This window comes from Solanum verrucosum, unplaced genomic scaffold (genome assembly GCF_900185275.1).
Source record: "Solanum verrucosum unplaced genomic scaffold, falcon-dt-bn FXZP01000182.1, whole genome shotgun sequence".
Lineage (NCBI taxonomy): Eukaryota > Viridiplantae > Streptophyta > Magnoliopsida > Solanales > Solanaceae > Solanum > Solanum verrucosum.
This window is the reverse complement of record NW_026020378.1, coordinates 4,181,986-4,202,866: the sequence shown is the minus strand read 5'-3', so window position 1 is coordinate 4,202,866 and position 20,881 is coordinate 4,181,986. Positions and strand designations below refer to the sequence as shown.

At 36.1% G+C, this 20,881-nt stretch overlaps 1 protein-coding gene across 1 annotated transcript; it reads right to left on the bottom strand.

Moving 5' to 3' along the window:
* Positions 1–470: 470 nt before the first annotated feature.
* LOC125838671 (flowering time control protein FY) lies at positions 471–18,175 on the bottom strand. Its single transcript, XM_049517709.1, has 19 exons — positions 17,867–18,175; positions 16,921–17,286; positions 15,973–16,064; positions 13,764–13,832; positions 12,882–12,986; positions 11,772–11,867; positions 11,608–11,690; positions 11,438–11,509; positions 11,137–11,234; positions 10,721–10,780; positions 10,540–10,600; positions 10,336–10,423; positions 9,357–9,420; positions 8,817–8,895; positions 7,613–7,702; positions 4,588–4,673; positions 3,820–4,307; positions 2,719–2,955; positions 471–809 (listed from the first exon to the last, which is right to left on the bottom strand). The coding sequence occupies exons 2-19, from the start codon at positions 17,237–17,239 to the stop codon at positions 690–692; spliced, it is 2,307 nt and encodes a 768-aa protein (XP_049373666.1). The 5' UTR covers positions 17,240–17,286; positions 17,867–18,175; the 3' UTR covers positions 471–689.
* Between the last annotated feature and the right edge of the window lie 2,706 nt (positions 18,176–20,881).

Here is a 20,881-nt window from a genome sequence, read left to right as displayed (position 1 = left end):
TGGCACACTAGTAGAAAGAGTGTCGCCACTAAGCTACGCTACTATTGGAGAACTTGATATAAGCAATTTTTTGCTTCCCAAGAATGTGACATTCTAGTGAAGCAATGGCAATCCAAGTATGAATAAACTACAGTTCCCCAAATTCCACTTCAGTTGGAACTTTGACCCTCTATGAAAGATAAAAAGAGCCTGAATTAATAGGGGTGGATTTTCCATATACCCTGGTGCAACTGAATACTTAGGCCTAGGCCAACAACTGTAACTGTATTTGGTGGTTTCATGTCAAATTCTACTAACTAATGTCAAGAGGAACATTATGATCTTCTTCCTTCCCCTCTCTATTCCCTTGTATTTTGGAGGCAAGTTTTACGTCTCCTCAATGGGCGGATGAATTAACTATGAATATATTTTCAGAGTAAGAAAATTACTCCGTTTGTACCTGACAGGGATTCCCGTTGCTAAAATAAGTGTGAAAATGACAAACCAAGAATCATTATGAATTCTTTAGAAATAAAAGTGCTGTTGAAATATTAATTCCGAATGCCTAGATGTGCAATAACTTTTCTCTAAACATACATTGAAGAAAATACAGAGATGGTATCCGACTGTCTGTCAAAAGAAATCAATTAGCCAATTAAACTGGTGCAGAGAATAGAATTTGAACAAAGCTTGAAACTATAAACAATGGCCTATTGATGTCCTTGATTATGTGGTGGAGGCCCTGGCGGCAGTGGCGGAGGCATTCCAGATTGATGACCAAAGTTTGACTGCATGTGCATTCCAGGTGGTGTGTTTGGATTTCCAGATTGCTGTTAAGGCAAAAACAAAAAGAAAAACAAGGGTCATTGAACTGAAGAAATTAACTCAACAGCCCAAAACAGCAAATTTTTCAAGTTCAAGAAATCAGAACAAGGGTATTTCATATTTCATTAGTCAGTTAAACATACGAGGACGAGAAAGTAAATTACCTCACTGATCTATTACTAAGAAGATCTAAAAACATTTTTTAAAAAAGAAAAAAAGAAGAGATAATTTATCCAGGCTGGGAACTTGTAAAGGTACACTTCCATTGGGTCCAATATTTCACATGCACAGTAGGTAAAATTCCTTCACAAAAATATCTCTTAACAAAATCAGAGAACAGGAAAGACACAAACTAATAAAAAAAACAGCTGGTTTGAAGAACAATATGGGCAGATCAGGTTCAGTATGGGCAATCTCATGAATTGAGTTTTGGCAGGAAGAGAAAAAGCTTGTAGAGAAGTGCTCATTAACTGCCTGTCTCCCATGTAAATACAATATATGGGTTAGAAGCCTTTCCACCTTACAGGGTAATTTGAGAAGGCAAATTATTTTTATTCTAATAATCGAAAAATCTCCGAGGGCCAGTAGGCACACGATTTGTAAATAGAAGGATAATGGACCCATCCTTCTACCCTTCTCCACTTAAATATCAGGCTTCTGCGGGAAGGTTTCAACGCATACATCCAACCCCCTACCTGTCACATATTTCACTCTTACCACTAGACCAAAGCACTGCGCAGAGTTCGAAGACATTTTACTCACTAAAATAACCTCTCCCCCTCCACCTAAGAAAATAACACACTGCCTACCCCCCAATACCTCCCAACAGCCAAGGCCACCCCCTGGAGAAAGAAGAAACAAATCAAAACATCTACCATATAAATTTAATTGAGAAAATGTTGCAGAAAAGTAGGGACATTCGGCATTCCTGCACACAAAATGACCTCAAAGAAAACTTCTTTTGATAAGGTAATATTATGAATAGTACCAAGGAGGTACTGAAAATATACAAAAATGCTGGAAGCACAATTAAATCAGTAGTTCATAGCCTCATACTATCCAAAAAGTCAAAAAGATAGAGCTAATTCATCTATCCAACTATTCTCACACAAGTATAAGAATGACCTTGAAAAGAATATTCAGTTAATCACTTAAATATGTGCATATAAACTCCCACGCTTTACCCTCATGCATGACTAGCCCAGTGATGGCCAAAATTTGAATAACTCCTAGCACCTTCTAAAGAAAATACATTTAACTTTTCCAGCAATCAGTAAAAACTACTAGAAGAGCAAAATAATTATGAAGACAATGCCATCTTCCCCAAATTCAATCAGACCCCAATTCTTATTTTGCCCCTAACATAAGCTCACATGTATAGATACCTAACTTCTCCTTTCGGCAAAGAACATTTAGTATCACCCATGCAGATCCTACCACTTTTGATATACTGGACCGAAAATTGTTGACTTACTCTCACTAGAGTTTCCTGTCTTCACACTCTTTGACCACATTTAATCCTTTTGTAGAACTGGATTCAACACATTTTCACACATTCTGCAGTTCTCTGGCATAAGTTGAAGTTGCAGTGTAGAATTCTTGTTCCAAGAATAGCTTAAGAAAATACTGACAACAATTGGACAGTAATTTATTTTTGGATAAGTTGCTCAGAACAATATGTTTTAGACTGTAACTTTCTCTTTTCAATCCAGCTAAAACTACCCCAACTTAATGCAACAATAAATAGGAAACCTATGTAACAAATAATAGCTAATTATTAACTGACAGGTTAGATACATGTAACTGAAAATAAGAATCCAAATAAAAAGGGGATCCCTAACAGAATGAATAAGCTGCCAAAAGATTATCACCCATGCACTCTCAGGTCTCTTAAAGTATTTACATGTTATTCACCTGATAAGGATTAAGTCCAGGCATGAGCGGCATCTGTCCAGCTTGTGGCCTGTTGAAGCCTCGTACTGGTGGAAACATCTGATTGCCTCCTGAATTTTGAGGGCCTTGCATGTTTGGCAATCCATTTGGCATTCCACCAGGGGGAACATTGCCCTGCGGTCCAGATCCAGGAGGCATGCCAACAAAATGACCTTGAGGCATTGGAGGGCCCATCTGATTCATGTTACCTTGTATCCCCTGAAAAGAAGAAGACAGTCAATCGGTCATGCTGAAATAACCTCTTGATCCTCTCAATATATTTCCTTCAAAGCAAATGCACTTTGTATCAATCAACCAACTATGCCACAATGCAAAAGTAGTTGTTGCTGCTACCAACTCCGCTCTATTCAAGAAGAGGCGAAGACCCAAGTGAAATTAGATCCATGCATGCTGCATCACTTGCATACTGTGGAACAATGTGAGCTGTCTCGTATAAAATCTTAAGTTGTTAGAGACATGACACATCCTAAATGTGTTTTATGCCAACATTTCCCTCTCACGTGCAAACCTGTTTTTTCCCCTTGAGCCAAGCACATGAACATATTTTGTTGGTGGACGGCAACAAGACTTGAACTGAGGATCCTCTGCATTCTCGAATACCATTTGGCTACAAATCTCATCTTGATACAAATGCATGGCTAACTCAAATTATTTTATGGCCTTAACCTAGAATATCAGTTACTTAAAAGCAAGAATCTTTCAAAAAGGTCATCTCTGTTTTATAACAGTAAAAATTTCATAAAATCAAAGTTTTATAAATACTGCACAAATTGAATCTGGAACAACTACAGAAAATATGAAGTTCTTGCACTCAAGGGGGGAGTTCAAATGAAGAATCAGAATTCAGCATAAGCAAGCATAAACACAGAGATACACATCAGTATGATACGTTTAACAAAAAATGAATTTACACCACTAATTTATTTCCATTTGTTTAGCAAGAGAATTATACTTAGAGATGCACCAAGAAGGTGACAATCAAGATAAGTCACGACACATCTAGAGGAAGAAAAGAAAGATACGCGCAATAGACAGAGACAGCTGCAGAAATATGATACTTACCATCGGAGGCATTCCTTGGATGGGTCCAGATCCTGGCATTGAAGATTGAAGGCCAGGCATGTTTACTGGTTGTAGTTGATGTGGTGGCCGAGGTAGATGAGGATGTGGCATTAGAGGCATATGTGGAGGCTGTAGCTGTGGTAAATTCGGTGGTTGCAAAGGAAGAGAAGTCATTTGTTGAGGTAGTGACTGCTGCTGCTGAGCTTGCTGCATGTTCTGTTGATATGCTTGCTGCTGATTACTTCCAAGAAGCGATGGATGTGGACCAGGAGGAAGAGGAGGAGCTCCTAAAGGAATTGAAGTCTTCTGTTCTCCTTGAGAAGATGAATCAAGTGATGGGATAGACAGTGGCATTGCAGCTCCAACTCCAGGTATTGTACCCTCAGTTCGTAACATACCAGAGGCAAATGCTCCAGGAGTTGATGGGGGCTCAGGACCTGGAAAATTACCAGGCATGCGACCAAGAACATTGTGTTGATCACCCAAACCTGAAATCAACCAAATACCTGTGCTGAGGCAATTTAAGCACTATAGTTTGGTAGTTCAATGTGATAGTCTAACTAAGACTATTAGGTGCCAATGGAAAAGAAAAACGATAATCTTTCAAGAAATTTCTTTAAAACCAAGCTGATTTTTGCCCTGGTCTACAAAGCCCACGGCCCTTATCTAAATATATGTACAATAAACTTGTATACAATCTGAAGTACACTAAAACAATAGCAAAAAAATATAAAAATAACAACTGCATGGACAGGAATTAGTAAACACCTTGCTGTCCTAAATTGAATTTATCACGAGCGGAGTCCCCAGGCCTATTTCTGCACCAGAACTTTGTTGTCTGATCATTGCTGCCACTGCACCAGCAAAATGACTGATTAGTTATACCTGCTTAGGTTACTCCAGTTATACGCTTTATGTTGATGGAAATTTTATTCCTGTTGGCAGAATAGTACCTAGTGGAGAAGGTTTAAGGATATCCACAGTACTAGAGAGGATAAGAAACGAAATAACAAGCAAGAAAAGCTAGAACCAGCCACTGGAAGGCAATGACATACAATTTACAGTACAAAACACACAATTCCTCGCACACACACACACACGAAGATAGAGAGGGAGGGAAATTTTTTTAATCCAGCCTGTGGAGGCTGTGCAGGATTTGAATCAACATAAACACAACAAGGCCTAAAATGCAAGTAAGCACCCATAAAGTCACCTGCCCAAGAAAAGTTCAAATGAAATGACGAAATCTATACATAGATAGATGGAGGATTGTCCCAGCTCACAAGTTGCATCTGGTGGACAATCTGGAAAGAGAGGAACTCAAAATGTTTTGAGGACAGTAGCCATTCAATACAGAAGATCAAAAGTAATTGCATTAGACTTTTTTTGTTTTTAATGTAAACAGATTTACATAGAAGATATTGTTTCAATCATAGAAATCCTTGAATTTTGCAAGGACAGCTGACAGTATTCTTCCTTTGTAAATATGGTTTCAGTACAACCAATGTAAAATAAAATGGAGGAACTCATGTAGGAGAATTCCTTTAATAATGAAGTATATCAGCAACAGATGCTATATGAATAGTTCGTGATGCACTTTCATATCGGAGTTCAACATCAATTCCATACTAGAAAAATGGTGTCCAACACAAACCATAATTTCACCTTTTACAAGGAAATAGATAATGTTCATTTATTCATAATTCGTGATGCACAAGACAATAATTCCATTCTCTAATGGCAAATGGCCTCGCCCATTTCATTACAGCATTATCTTCCTGATCATCGGCTATTGATAGAAAAACTGTAGGTGACAATATCAAGGGAATTGATAGAAAACAGTCGCACCAAAAAAAAAGAGGTAAATTTTTATTGTTCTCTGGGACCAGGGCAGAGGCAGGGTCACGTGGAGGGGGGTGGCAGCGCAATGATTCCTTTGGGTTGAATGACCCTTTATCATATGAAATACTTTATCCAAAAAGGTTGACTACTTTTGATGAGCCACTATACATATCTTACTACCTTTTTTAACATCTACCGACAACTACTTTCAGCATAAGTATTAAGTACCTCAAATGTTTCACAACATAATAAAGCTATCGCTAATTGTATTTGTATATATGCTTGATAAGTTCTGTACAAGGGAGTTAGAGCCAACATACATGAAAAAAGAAGCTACTAAGTGAGGGCCATAGTTGAGCACACAACAAAGCTATAGACACAACCATCTACCCTAAGATTTAAATCTGCAACGGACTTCTTATGGAAACATGAATTTACTGGATAAAGAAAAGTTGAGAGCCCACACAAAAGAAACCTTCACATTCAAGAAAGAATTAGTACAGCAGAAGCTGTAATCCCCACGACCATCGACTGATAGACTTCTTAGAGTGGATAAAAGGCAAACCGAGAAGGACAATCTAAATCCATAGCCATCGTGTGGAAAGAATAAACTTATAAGATTACAATTAACTTTTGGAAGGACAATTGACATGTGGTAAGCAATCAGGAAATGGCCTTTCCAGATATCTTCAACTAGTTCTTCATCAGCAAAGGTCTATAGCAGAAATGAGGACACTTCAAGGATGGAGCATCATTTTCAGGAGACAAATCAATGATTGGGAATTGCAAAGAGTGGCTGATTTCTTTAGTACAATTGAGCAGTTTGGGCAACAGACAGGTGGAGATGTACTATGGTAGAAAGGAAACTATTCTAGGCAAATGCATCTTACAAAATGATGACTCACTCGAACCAACAGATAACCAATTGGACATGGAAATCCTGGAAGACTAAAGTCCATCACAAAGTAGTCTGTTTTGTGAGGCGACTAGTTAAAGAAGCAGCCCTTACACTGGATAATCTGTTGAGAAGAGGGATTCCATTGTGTTCAAGATGTTTTTTGTGTAAAGAAACAGCAGACAGTTAACCATTTCTTCCTACATTGTAAGTTCACAGCACAATAATGGAGAATTATCTTAAACTTCAAAGGCATATCCTGAATTATTCCTGAAAAGGTTACAGAAGCTCTAAAAAGTTGGGAGGAAACAGGCTTACAGGCAAAGGATGCGAGTAGATGGAGAATTGTCCGTGCCTGCATTTGGTGGACTATTTGGAAGGAGAGAAATTCCAGATGCTTTGAGAATATATAGAATGGTGTGCAAAAAATCAAGTTGAACCCCATCTTACTTTTGTGTTTTTGGTTTAATCAGATTTACTAAAATAATAATTGTTTCTATCATTGATGTTTTAGATTCATTATAGATAGAGGACAGAAAAATTTGAGAGCTCTAATGTAAATATGGTTTCAGTACTACCTAAGTACTGTTTTGATATATAATATACACACACACAGAGTTGCCAGTTTCAAAAAAAATAAAATGAAAAAGAGCAAAATCAAACAGAATTTGAAGAACTTATTCTATAAGAAAATTGGAAAAGGAGTACTTCGGGAATGCTTTGTGTTCTTACTGGGGCATAGAATTGCAGGATGAATACTAAACATGCTTTTGAAATCAGCTTCAGCTTATATTGTCATGGTAAAGCAGCAAATTCAGCACCATATAGATCCAAGCAACAAAAAAATGAACCTCAAAAGAATATCCAGCAACAACCAAGATGAATCGACCAGATTATTCAAATACGGGATAAGGCACAGAAGAAAAGCACACCAGTTATGAGAAAAATTCTAACAATTGCAACTTTAGAAAATTGTTTTCTGCAACTGGAAACCAGTACTAGTGTAATAAATGGCACATAACTACAGAGCTGCAGTTCAAGAAAATGCAGTATAACCTGCAAAGGAGATAGCCAATGGGGTGCCACGCAAGATCCCAAACACCAGTTTCATGTGCATTTGTAATTTCTACTTGAGGTGCTTCATGCCTGTGAGTAGAGCATCAAAAAGACGAGAGAAAAAAATATTAGAACTTACCCAATTCACTGATGATAGGGGGATTTGATTTGATTAAAAGTTTCATTTTTGGGTTCATTTTGTAAGTGAAATCATATTCTGGACTATCTCATCACATGTTTGGATGATAGACCAAGTAGTCCAGAGGGCTCTTTTACTCCCCACAATCACAGAAACTGTAGGATGATACTGCACTAGTCAATACTGGGTAGAAAGAAATTTTTTATTTGAAGCGAAAGGAAAAAAAATGTTTTTATTCAATAAAAAAAAAATCAAGTCTCCCTCTTACAGGAAAAGCAAATAAAAAAGGAATTTGAGTGGAAGGAGATGATTTTTCCCAGAACTATCCTGAACTCATCGCATTGAATTGACACCTTCCTAGGAGAAAAGGATAATTGCTCAATAACCATAGTACCAGATTCACATACAACAACCATGTATCCCCACTGTTTTGGTTTTATTAAGTTGAGAATGCTTGATGAAGTAAAGATACATGCTAAGAGGAGCATTAGAAGTGGAAACAAAGTTCCCTCTCTTATCTCCAACTTCTGGTTGCCAAGAACAGTTGAAATATTTCACAAAGATTCGAAATAAGTAAGATCATAAAATTGATTCAAGTTAGTTTAAGTACATTTTTCTCTTTTTTAGAAACGGGCAAGTACATATTTTTAACTTTTACTCACTCTTAACCTAGACTTTTTATCCCATAAGTTTCTTGATAAGTCTAAGCTACTAGCTACGACATTCATCCTGAATTGTCCTTTGCCAATCACCCCAACTTGAATCCAGCCAAAGAAGTGGCAGGAGTACCACACTTCAATTTTATTAAATGGTGGCAAAAGAATATAAATAAAAGGGTAATGTTATGACAGAACAATTAGCAACACTTCCTCAATCGATAGCTAGGTATCCTGTCTATTTCATCAGATAAGACTTGTTATTCCTATGGCGAACAGTTTAAAAAAATAAGAAATGTCAAGATTAATGTCCTAAACAAGGTCATATAATGGTATTTTGAAAGCGCAGGAGATGAAAGTAGCACCAATGATTTATAGTTGATAGTGAAAGAAGTTTCAAGGAACTTACCCCACAAGCCAATGAAATATTGAACCATCAAAGCTTCCACTGACGAAATATTCTTCATGAAATGGATGCCAGGCCAGTGCTGTCACAGTTACATGAATATAAACAGTTAATTAGCCAGTATCACAGACAAATGAAAGTTAACCATGGAAGCATGGTGGAGGAACAAGACAATAAGTGGAAAAAAAGGGTGTTTATTATCTGAATAAACAAAATAAAGAAGCATTAAAATTATTGTTGCAACACAGATAGTAGAAAAGGCTAAAAGTGATTAACTTTGAATTTCATTATTATTAACAATTCAGCCACTACCTCCATTTGTATTATCCACTTTTTCATCAACATGTCTGAAATTTCTTTTTCTTATAGTACCTTGGAGAAATTTGCTGAATAATACTAGCATACGAAATGCAAATTTTCATCCAAGCTCATTTTTCTTTATCAAGTCATCCAAACCCATTACCTGGCTATTACACGACATGCTAGTGTTGTGTGCATTGCATAAGATATATATACACACATACAGAAGAAGGTAATTATTACATGTCACATCCTTCTGATGCCCTCGGAATGACTCAACCTCCTTCATAGCACGTATGTCATAAAGCTGAAATGAAACAGCACGTTAAGAGGACAGAAGACAAGCAATTGAACACAAATGTTTTACTTGACACAATAATCATCAAAACTATTTGCAGGCATTCCTTCATTAGTATGCTAATTAAAATTCATATGTATATAGGCTTTGTTCTTCATTTCTAACTAGATAAAAAAATGAATACTGCAACCAGAAACAGAGAAGTGGTAAGAAGAAATGCACTTGCAGTAAAGAAGCAGTTGCAACTTAAAACCGAGCTAAAATTGCAATCTTGTTGCTACCAACCCCCTAATAAGAAATTTAGCGAGGCATCTCAAACCCCACAGCTACAAGTTTAACGAACCTGACTGAACCCCTAACAAAACTAGAACATGTTCCCCTAAAGCTTCATAAAGCTCAAAAGTACAACTCAACAGAAACGAAAATACACATTTCAACTGAACTAAGCAACTTCAAGTTTATCCTTCTCTGTTTTTCTATTCACCCATATTCTAAATACTTATTGACATCATCTTTGTGCATCATTAATGAAAGCTTTTCATTTGTCAAGGGTAAAAAAAGATAGCATAAATCTAGTTTTTGCCAATTCTATTAAAAAATGACATCTTTCCTCAGATAACAACAATCACATATCATATAGTCAAATTAACAAATAGTTATAATATTAGTATCATTATTATTTTATTGTATTTTAAACTTGATGGACATGTTCCACCTCCAACCATGTCATACAAACAGCAACAGGACAGAACAAGTAGTTGTACACTTTTGTCAATTGCCATGCAATTTCAAATTAATGAATTTGTGAAACAAACATCAGATCATTTGGTCATTAACAACAAATTTACACCACACGATCATTACAAGCAAAATCGGAAAAAGGATTTGTGGGTTTTAGGAGAAGTATGACATGGAACAGCCTACCTTGATAATTTGATCCTTGGAAGCAGTAAGGACCCAGTTACCATTTTGATTCCACTTTACACAGAGAACGGTATTCTTATGTCCGTGACTGCAAACCGCAAACAGCATCCATGTTATTGCTAAAAAAATTGTAACTTAAGTGGTAAAATCCTAAGTTTATAGAAGTAATAACATTGCAGAATTAGAAAGCAGTTTTTGACTGACAATGACGAAAGCTCCTTTCCTGACTTGGCATCCCAAAGTTTAACAAGATTATCTTTTCCACCTGCAGGCGGGACAAAAGCAAGGTGTCAAAGAGTGAATCTAAAAACCCGGAACATTTCCACCATAAAAAAAAACTAAGCAAAACATTTCTAAGAAAAGAAGAGAAGAAAAAAGCATATACCTGAGACTAATAGAGACTTTGTAGGGTGCCAATCAACACTCTTCACATCCCAACCATGGCCTGCCTGAGTTCAAGTGACATAAGAAACTATTCTAAGGTCACCTCATGCTCAAGTTAACTAGTACATTAATAAGTGTTGATAGCAAATTGAAGAGCTATTGCCAATGAAATTTTTTAACCAATTTTCCATTTCATAGTAAACCACTGCTGGAAACATGCCTAAACATGTCATAACAACTATCATAGCAGCAAGAAGTAATGGAAGGCAGAGTGTCAACTGACACATAGGAGCCTGCATATTATTTAGAAAAAACAACAAAATAGCCCTAACATAGATCACAGATATGCAGCCAAACCATCACTAATTTCACTTGAATCAACAAGTTTCTTATAGTAAACAGCTTGAGGAACATTACCAGATAATGAGCGCTCTTCTTGGCACCTTGCGAAGTCCCATATTTTAACGGTAGTGTCGTCAGAGCAGGAGCAGAATTTTAAATCTGTACTACAGAAGCTGTTCAAATTCAAGCATAAGACTCAGTAACCAACTAACATTTTTTTTCCTGAGAACGGGAACCAACTGACATTTAGGTCGTGCATACCCTAAAAATATATTTAATGATGCAAATGTGCTGATAGCAAAAACCAAACAGATAAAAAAATCCAAGAAATACATAATAATTCTCAAAACCAAGTCACATCATTTAGAATAATTACCTCAATTCTCGTATTGATTCTTTATGTGCATTCTTATGGGCTTTGACATTATTCATATTGTTTTGCCAATACCTGTTACATGATATAGATGCAAATTCACAAAAGAGAAAGAAAAACACAATATAGAGAATGAGAGTGTGAACTGCAGATTGTTCCTAAATTTTATTTACTTTAGTGTCCCCCCATCATCACCAGTGACCATCCAGTTATCATTGTGGCTCCATACCATTGACCTGACTGCTTGATCATGAGCCTGCACATGAAATACATTACATTGTCCATCTAATTTGCTTGTCACATACTAAGATCTGAAATTACAACCCCAGTTTCATACCTGAAGTATCATTTCAAAGTTAAATGATTGCCCATTCCATAGTGTGAATTCACCACTTTGAGATCCAGTAACAAGGCGCCGCCCACTAGGAGTCCACTTCACGTAATCCAAGAGAGCAGGTTTGAATAAGAGAACAGAAATATAAAGATATGATACACAAAGGATCCGACACAACCAAAAGAGAGACCCAGAAAATTTTTAGCTCTATGTCTTGTGGCATAACACAAGCTGGATCCCCTTTACTTCTTTCATCAGTAATTAGAATGACAATGACATAAAAGAGACCCAAGAGGGTATAAGATTTTAAACTACAATATCTGACAGGATGACTCCTTCCATGTCACCTTTTATTATTTTATTTCCAAAGAATAGCTAGTAAGAAAAAACTAGTACTAATCAGAGAAAAACAAAAACGTCCGAAGAGAGTTTGATAGCAAATAAAATCATGTTTCAAGGTTCCAGATTCATACATTCATCCAAGGCCTTGCAACTGTGTGAATATTTTAGACACTCAGATGAGTTGCATTTAAATGCTCCGAAGAACATACTATAATTGACGATTGTACTACTAAATATTACTTCCCCCATTCCATTTTTTTCAGAACTGCTAAGATTGTATTCTTCAGCATTAAGGCTGTATCCTCCATTCCATTTTATTTTTGTGATTAGTGGAAAGAACTAATCCCTCCATTTCCTTTTTATGTGATGATGTTTGATGGAGCACTTAGTTTAATAAGTTAATTTGACTTATAAATTATATTAGCTATGGAGGAACAGCATATTACAGTAGTCTGGAAAAGCTAGTTTGGCAGAGATATTTACCTCGAAATTTGAACTTAAAATTTTAACAACTTTGAACTCTTCACGGAAGTGACAGTTGCATAGAAATCGAATAGTCTCAACCATTTTGGGAAATCGTGAAAAGGAGAAAGTGCCACATAAACAGGGATGGGGGAGTATTAAATAGATGCAAACTCAAGGGCACATGTACAAAGATGCATGTGTGCTTCTGGACACAGTAATTCAATTGAGTATGAACACAAAACCAAAGATATACACAACTAAAGCACAAACGTAAAGATAGAAACCAAGAAGAATTCTTCAACTCACCGCAAGACAATTGATTGAACAACGGTTTTTATTTAGAGATGTATGAACAAATTTAGCAGCAAAACTTGTGGATGGATTATCCAAATAGGCAACTGCTGGCAATATCTGCACCCATGAACAATCAAAAAAATCCTGATCACATGTTGTCTTTAAAGGAATAAGATCAGTAGAAGATACAATCTTGTCTTTTTTTCATTTCTTTTAAAACAATATTGTCTGGGACTCTGGGCCAGCTAACACACACTATGTAGAATCATTAGCATTTAGTTTGCTGGCTTCAGGCCAATATATTTTAATAGTATGTTTAGTTGTGGCTTCAATTTTAAACACGTTAGTTTGGTACTTTTTGGGAAACCTATGGTACAAAATTCATAATTAATTCGTCCATTAGGTGGTTCTAGAATGTTCTTAGAGTCTATAACTAGCTTACTGCTTACATGCAGGTAAAACTGAACTATTATCACCTTCTGGGACTACAGATATTTTAGGTCAACTATCCTCATCCTCAAGATTGCCGAATGTCTATCGGAAACAACCACCCTACCTTCACGAAGCAGGAGTACACTTCACTTTATTGTTTGAACATCTATGTTAGCGAGTACAGAATAAGGGTTTGAAGAGCTTCAACATAAGAAGCTTGAAACCTACAGGACTTCAGCCAATGTTTTATCTCTTACTACTTCAATGGCGGTTCACAGTAGCTTCGCAAGTTCTATTTTGTACAAACCAAGAACTGAAGGAAATATATATATATATATTCCCTTTACATTTCTCACCAGGATATGCTTTCTTACCAGTAATGAAAGATTAAAAAAATATGATCATTAAAACAAATTAAATTTTGCAGAATCAAAGACCAATACATAGGTGGAGTAAACTGACATCAACTGCTGCTGCTGGGCTAGGTTGTAACACTGTCCTATCCCTTGAATCGCGCTGCCACATGCGGATCTGCAGAAAAGCGATGATTCTTAACTTTGGACCAAAATAACCTTAAAAGTCGAAGAATTATGAGTACCATTGCCAAGTTGACAAGCCCACCAAAAAAAGAAAAACTGAAGTTACTAATGGACAAAACAATCAAGATAACTTTGGTTTCTTGGTCTCATTTTTGTTCCCTTTTTTTTTAGATGAAAAAAGGTTAAAGAACTTCTATTCCTCTTTTTATTTTTGCTCTCACTTTTTTTTCTATCCTCGTTACCTAGAGTTATGGCAACCAAAGAGTGTAGTGATGTATACATATACCGGAACATCAATACAGCTCATATGGGTGCTAACTACTGCAAACCAAAAGCACTTATTTGGTTCTTGTGGAACTGGAATTAGGAAGAGGTTGGACTCCTTCAAAAAATATGTGGGATTGAGCAAGATCGCCTTCTGGAAAGATAATCAGAGCTCTAATAATATTCCTGGAGTGTATGGTTAGTGCTAGACAAATTAACCACTATACAAGCTATACTTACTGCTACTTTACAGCTAGTACTAATGAACCAGTGTACAGGCTATATTTACTGTGACTGGAGACTAGTCTTTCTACTAGAACAATTAGAAGAGCAATGTATGGTAAGTATAGTCCTACATATCGTTCTGCAAACTTTACAGTTGCCTGAGTTCCATAGAACTAAACATAGAGGCACTCTAATACCTTATAATCACTGTTTTACCATCAATGTTATATGGGATGACTGCTGTGCCTTTAAGGCCCAACATATCCACAATGAGTGTCACATAAATACCGATGTTAAGATAGATGTGCGGTCATACAAGATGATCATTGTTTAATAGAAAGTGCAATATAGGATGAAATAAAGGGAAGTTGTATGAGATTGCTTGACATGTACTATGTAAATCTCAAAGTGCCTCATCCCGAAGGTGCAACACCTAAGATAATTGAAGGAGTTAAAATAGGATGAAGTAGACCTAAAACCCACAATCTCTTGGAATCAACAAGGATTTAACTAAGAACATAACACAATGAAAGCAAATGATCAAATAGTCAAGCAAGTAGATAAGATTAAGGCTTGGTCAAAGTAGTTACACGTGCATTAAATGTGTGTTTGCATTTAGTCTTTTTAATATGGTAAAGACTTGTATGTCAGCATAGAGATAAATGGGAGATTTAAAGCAGTCAATAACAAGATTACAGCTCAGCATGTCCTCACAGTTACATTAAAGGACATAATAGACTATTTTTCTGGTCTGATAAATAACTTGCAAATGAGTGCAGGGATAAGTGTGAGATTCAAAGAACCTCTATTTTTTTAAAACCCTAACTAGCCTTAAAATACAAAATGTTTATTATCGAAATGAAATGTACCAAATAGAAAGGAATGGATATAGAGGATTCTTTTTTTAATTAAGGAGATATTTCTTTTAAAGATGATAACTAAATTGGAATTGAATAAAGTTGATTGACTGATATATAGGATTAAAGGGGGATTGAGCTTGAGATTAGAAGCCAAAATTTAACTGTCAATTCTAATGGATGGCTGAGTTGTGTTAGAGGATCATTTAAGAGAGTCTAGACCCAAGCTTCTCTCATGTGTAACAATAGTAGGGAAAAAAGGGTATCAAGAACTAATGTTCTGGTGCGTACAAAAAGAATCAAAAAAGAAAAAGAAAACAAATGATGTTCATGGACAATGGAACAATGACATCCAAACTATCCATAGGAGGTTTTTATCTTTGATTATACCAAACTCTGTAAAAGGATTTCCATAATGTTGGTGAAAATGTTGTGGCATGCAGATGAATAAACACTTACCAACTATTCCTTAATGTTTATTTCCCACATTGATTGCTAACTATACACACATTTCAAGGCAGGGATAGGTTAATATTGAATAAAAGCAATTTTGCTAGTTTTTCCTAATGGTGACGGGACAACAGCTTGTGGTTGTAACCCCCTTAAAAGAAAGAAAAGAGGAAAACGAACCCACACTTGACGTAAATTTTCTTAGTGATGCAGGATAACAGCTACTGGTTCTAGCCCCTTGCTGATCTATATAGTAGTAACATATGGAAGAACATTTACCGCAACACATTGCATAACTAGGTCTCTGGGTAATTGCCAACATTCAACAGTTATTACCTGCATATATCTTACAACTGTACTAGTGTAGTCAACTGCTCTTCTCTGGCCAATTTTTCTCATTCTCTTTGCAGCAAAACTGTCAGCATGAGCTGCAAATATAAGGAAAAGAATAAAACTTTGGCAGACATCGTAATTAGGTCCTGTAAATACTTGTCAAAATAAAAATTAGGTAAAGTGAATTATGTGTCGTCGAAGCAAATGGAAGTCTCTAAGGAAAAGGGTAACGTTCATCCTCTCTTCAACTTTATGGACCTAAACCTACCCAAGCAACAAGAATAGGTAGGTTCTATGAGAATTTGACAATCTGAGACAGTCATAGCCTCACTATCAGTCAATTTGTGGGTAAGAGACAATCTATTCTCGGCGCCGTATCTGATAACAAGAAATAAAGAAGTGATGAGGAATCAACCTTCTTTTTGCTTCAACATTCTGTCTTTTATCTTCTTCTTTTTTTGTGGTAAAGAACATTCTGTCTTTCATCTTGCTTCCTCTTATAAAATGAAATGAAAATGATAAATGGTAATAAGAGTTCAACATGAATATCTGTGAGTTGAAAATCTTCTTTCTTCTCCAACTAAATAGAAACTACATGAAATAACGACTAAATAGTATGTTCAAATGACACCTCTCCAGACCGGTAGTTTCTACTAATATTCACTCTCCCTTTTTCCCATTAAAATTACAGTCAATTCCAACTTTCAGTATCTAGCCATATTTTTTTCAGATTAATGAATTACACAGCAGCAGTTTGATAACTAAAATCAAAGAAATAAAAGAGAAGAAGTAGAAGAAGAAAAGTTGTAGCTAGGTATTTTTTCCTACAATAAAACAATTTGATAACAACTAGATTCTTGATTTTCACAACCAGCTGCACGCTCTGCTGAAAAGCATATCAATCAATGATGAGAAGTAAAAGAGTAAATGAAACATTAGTAAGTAACACACCGTCATAAGAAGGATGAGGAGGAGGTCCAGGTGGCTGAGCATTAAGAGTAGTGGAGGATGCAGATGGCTGCCGCATCATGGGAGGTGGACCTGGCAGAGGTTGTGGACCCCTTGGAAACTCTCCAAAATGTGGAGGGTGTTGTTGCTGGTGCTGTTGCTGGTGTTGTTGTTGGTGTTGTTGCTGGGGTTGTTGCTGGTGTTGTTGCTGGTGTTGTTGCTGGGGTTGTTGCTGGTGTTGTTGCTGGAATTGTTGCTGTGGCAGCGGCGGGTGCTGGTGCTGGTGCTGCTGGTGCTGATGAGGATCACCACTCGCCATCATAGTTGCGGATCCAAGATTTCAAGCTTATGAATTCAAAATTCAGAGTTCTAGGACAATGGCCTCAAGTTAATATACAATAATAATCGGACCAAGTATCTGATATAGATATTCAATACATATTTGAAGAAGTTAACAACCGCCTAAAAAACAACCATGTAAATCTTTCAAAAATAATCAATAATTACATTCATGGGCACACGTGCAAACACAATAACCTTTGATTTTCTTCAAACACCAACTGACTCAAATCTCAAAATGCAAAATACCTAACAAGAGAGCTTGCATTCCATAACTAATTGAGGGAGCTCCAAGAATTAAGAAAGCACCCAAAAAAATCATTTCAACAACACACATACTGTACTGTAATGCAATCTAAAATATAACTCTGGATAATATTAATGAGAAGACACGGATTTCCAATATAAATTTCTAATTTTTAATATGAACTTCCCATAAAGAAACTGAGAACCACTTAAAGAAAATCCTGAAAGAAACCCTGGAATCAATCATATCGCATAACAATGACAAACTGAAATTTGAATTAAAAAGCTATGCCGACCTAAATTCTTAGAATATAGTGCTACACAAATATAAGGGATAAACAGGAAAAAAAAATAGCTGGTGTACCAGTTACAGAAACGTGAAAGAACCAGCAACACAGTACCCGGAACTCCGGTAAGAGGGCCTTCAGCTAGTGCTACGATGGATGGCGGCAAGAAGTAAAAAGGGTTTAGGGTTTTTAAACCAGGAGTTAAAAAAAGAAGGAAATGGAGAGAGGTATATAGTGAAAGAGGGAAGAAACGGAGGAACTCACTAGGCAAAATCTTCGCCGGAGAGATCAACGGCGAGGTGAGCGCGATGTATTCGCCGGAGAGAGCAACGGCGAGGGTGTAGTAGCAATGGATAGGTTTGGTAATTTAGTGTGGGCTTATTTTGAAGTCCATTTTTCGTGTAAATGGAGATTTGGACAATGGAAAATGAAGTGAAATCCTCAAGGCCCAATGCCGAAAATTACAGTGAAAAATCTAAAAATTATTTGCGTAAAAAAATGGAAAAATCACATCACATAAATAATTAAGACTTTATATTACTATTAAATACAAAAAAAAATTTTTTTATCAAATATAATATTATTATACAAATTATAATAGACTTGAATTTAATAACATACTCACGATTTTTGGGCTAATTTTATGAAAAAGAAAATGTGATTTGGGAAATAATTATTTATGTGTTAGTTTCAAATATATATGGTAAAGTAATTAGAGCCTGTTAAGTAACTTTTAAGTCAAAAATAGATAGTTAAACTTAAATGATTTTTAAGTCAAAAAATAAAAAGTAAGAAAAGACCTACTTTTGGTTTTTAACTTATTTTAAGTCATTTTAAACTTATTTTAAGCTATTTTTTATCTTGTCAAACACTTCCTAAGTTATTTTAAGTCATTATTTAAGTTATTTTTATATTTGTCAAATACTTTCATAAGTCAAAAACTGACTTAAAAGTAGATTTGACAAACTTTTAAGTCAATCCAAACATCTTCTAGATTTACAACGAATATATTCATGTTTTATTTATATAAAAAAATAGCCAAAAATCATAGAAAGTATATATTGACTATACAATATAAGTATACCGATACAGTATAGTTTACTTATACATGGTTATACACTAACTATATATTATGATAAACTCAAAAAATTAAATATCGTTTAATTCTATATAAATCATACACTAACTATACATAAAGTATAAACTCACTATTCAATTCCAATCAACTCTAAATCTCATATAAACAATTACAAACTCTCCCTCTTTTGTCCCAAATCACCGAATTTTTTCTACCATTGTGATCCACCAGCATTGAGAATTCCGCCGCCACGAACTGACATTAGTGTGTTGTAATAAATTCGTGAGCTTAATTCATGTGGCAACTTGCTTCATCCATAGTCCCTCGTCAATCATTCTAACTTTAAATAAATTGGACAATCGTGCAAGAAATTAATTGTTCATTAAAATGGACCTTTCAGACACCAAAGATCAGGCAATCATTGTTGCTACAAATCACAATTGCTACAACTTTATGCTTTTATATTAGAAATAAGAGCGGAATAGTCCACAACCTTCCAAACTACCCCGCGCTTATTTCTAGTAATCTCCTACTAGCACTCGATCACTCAAACTCTACCAACAAGCTTGTTTTTCAAACAAGAAAATTTATCCAATAATGGGTGTGCATTAACGTCTCTTAGTCTTCTTTTCAGTCGGGTGAGGTATAATCCTCTCATAAATGGTAGGAATTATAGTTCACAACTCAAAATCATCAATAAGCAAAAAGGAAATCAAAACCAAAAGCTTTAGTATACTTTTCTAAACTGATTAGTGGTAGATTTGCACTCATTTAAGGTTCATTTAGCTCAATAATTAGTGTCCTCAATGCCTAACTTTATCCTATTCTAATAGAATTTTGATGATTTGTAGTTATGAAGGCAATTGGACAAGGCAAGGACTGATGTTTGAAAGAATGACCAAAAATACAAAAAGAAGTGCAAAGTGAACATGAAGGGTGGATCGTCAACTGAGCACGACCTTACCCAAATCAATAGTGCATAACACTTGTGTCTATCAAATAAGGTCGGCGGACACCAATAGAGAAGACGATGCACCGAATGATATCGACGGTCCTGATGCACATCACCTAAAGCGATAGTGTGCAGTGCAAAGATTGAATGCTCGAAAGGTGAACTAATGTGGTATTTGGTGATTCGCCAAACATGAAAAGATGACTCAATCGAGTTCGTCAACTAAGGTTCAAACACCTGAAGCCTAAAGCATCACAAAGCGAGCTGAGGAGCAAATGACGATGATAATGTATCTCAATCAAGCAAACAACGGGATTCATATAATTACTTCGACTATCACAAATATATGGGTTCAATAAGAGACTCAAACACTCAAAAATGACCAAATCAATAGGTACAAGTCTTAGTTGAGGTGTCTAAGCAAAATATGTGGATAAGTTTAATTGACCGTTGATGACTTGGACCTTTAAACTAATTACATTATCACTCATCACCTAGTAGTTTCCTATCAGATTTTCTCCCCTTTCTCTCGCTCTCTCTCCATAACTTTCTATTGCTTGCATCTCTCATCCCTCTGTTCTTCTATTTCCTCTTTCTCTCGCTCTCTCCCCCCACTTTTCTAGCCCTAGTTTTGTGCTATTCTCGGAGTGTCACGACCCAAGCCTAGGGCCTAGACGTGACCGGCGAATGGGGAACCCGAAGGAACCCCAAACAAGCCTCATAGCGTATCATTACACATCCTTGGTCGCGGAAGCAATTAAAATGACCATAAGCAATAAGCATAATCAAAGGGGGAAATCGGGACTAAGGGAGCAAGAGAAAAAGAAGAAGAAATGGTACATAAATACCATAGATGAGTCAAGCTCAAGCATAATACACAACTTGTCCAACACCACCTCTAAACATGAGTACTTAGCGGGGGCCAAGACAAACTACCGGGCTCACCCTCATAGTCAAAACATAACTAAAAAGAAAAGTCTTATACATAGCAAAAGATCATGAGCAACGTCCCCGGAATGGAGGACTCACCAATAACCTTGATAGGAAATCGTATTAGCCACG

What these genes read in the sequence shown, in the direction of transcription:
- LOC125838671 (XM_049517709.1), bottom strand. Translation starts at nt 17,239, where the DNA reads ATGATGGCGAGTGGTGATCCTCATCAGCACCAGCAGCACCAGCACCAG. An exon ending in CAGTTGTAAGATATATGCAG is followed by an intron (nt 13,833 to 15,972) that starts GTAATAACTGTT and finishes GCTTTTCTGCAG; the next exon opens with ATCCGCATGTGGCAGCGCGA. An exon ending in GGAAAGGAGCTTTCGTCATT is followed by an intron (nt 10,424 to 10,539) that starts GTCAGTCAAAAA and finishes TGCGGTTTGCAG; the next exon opens with TCACGGACATAAGAATACCG.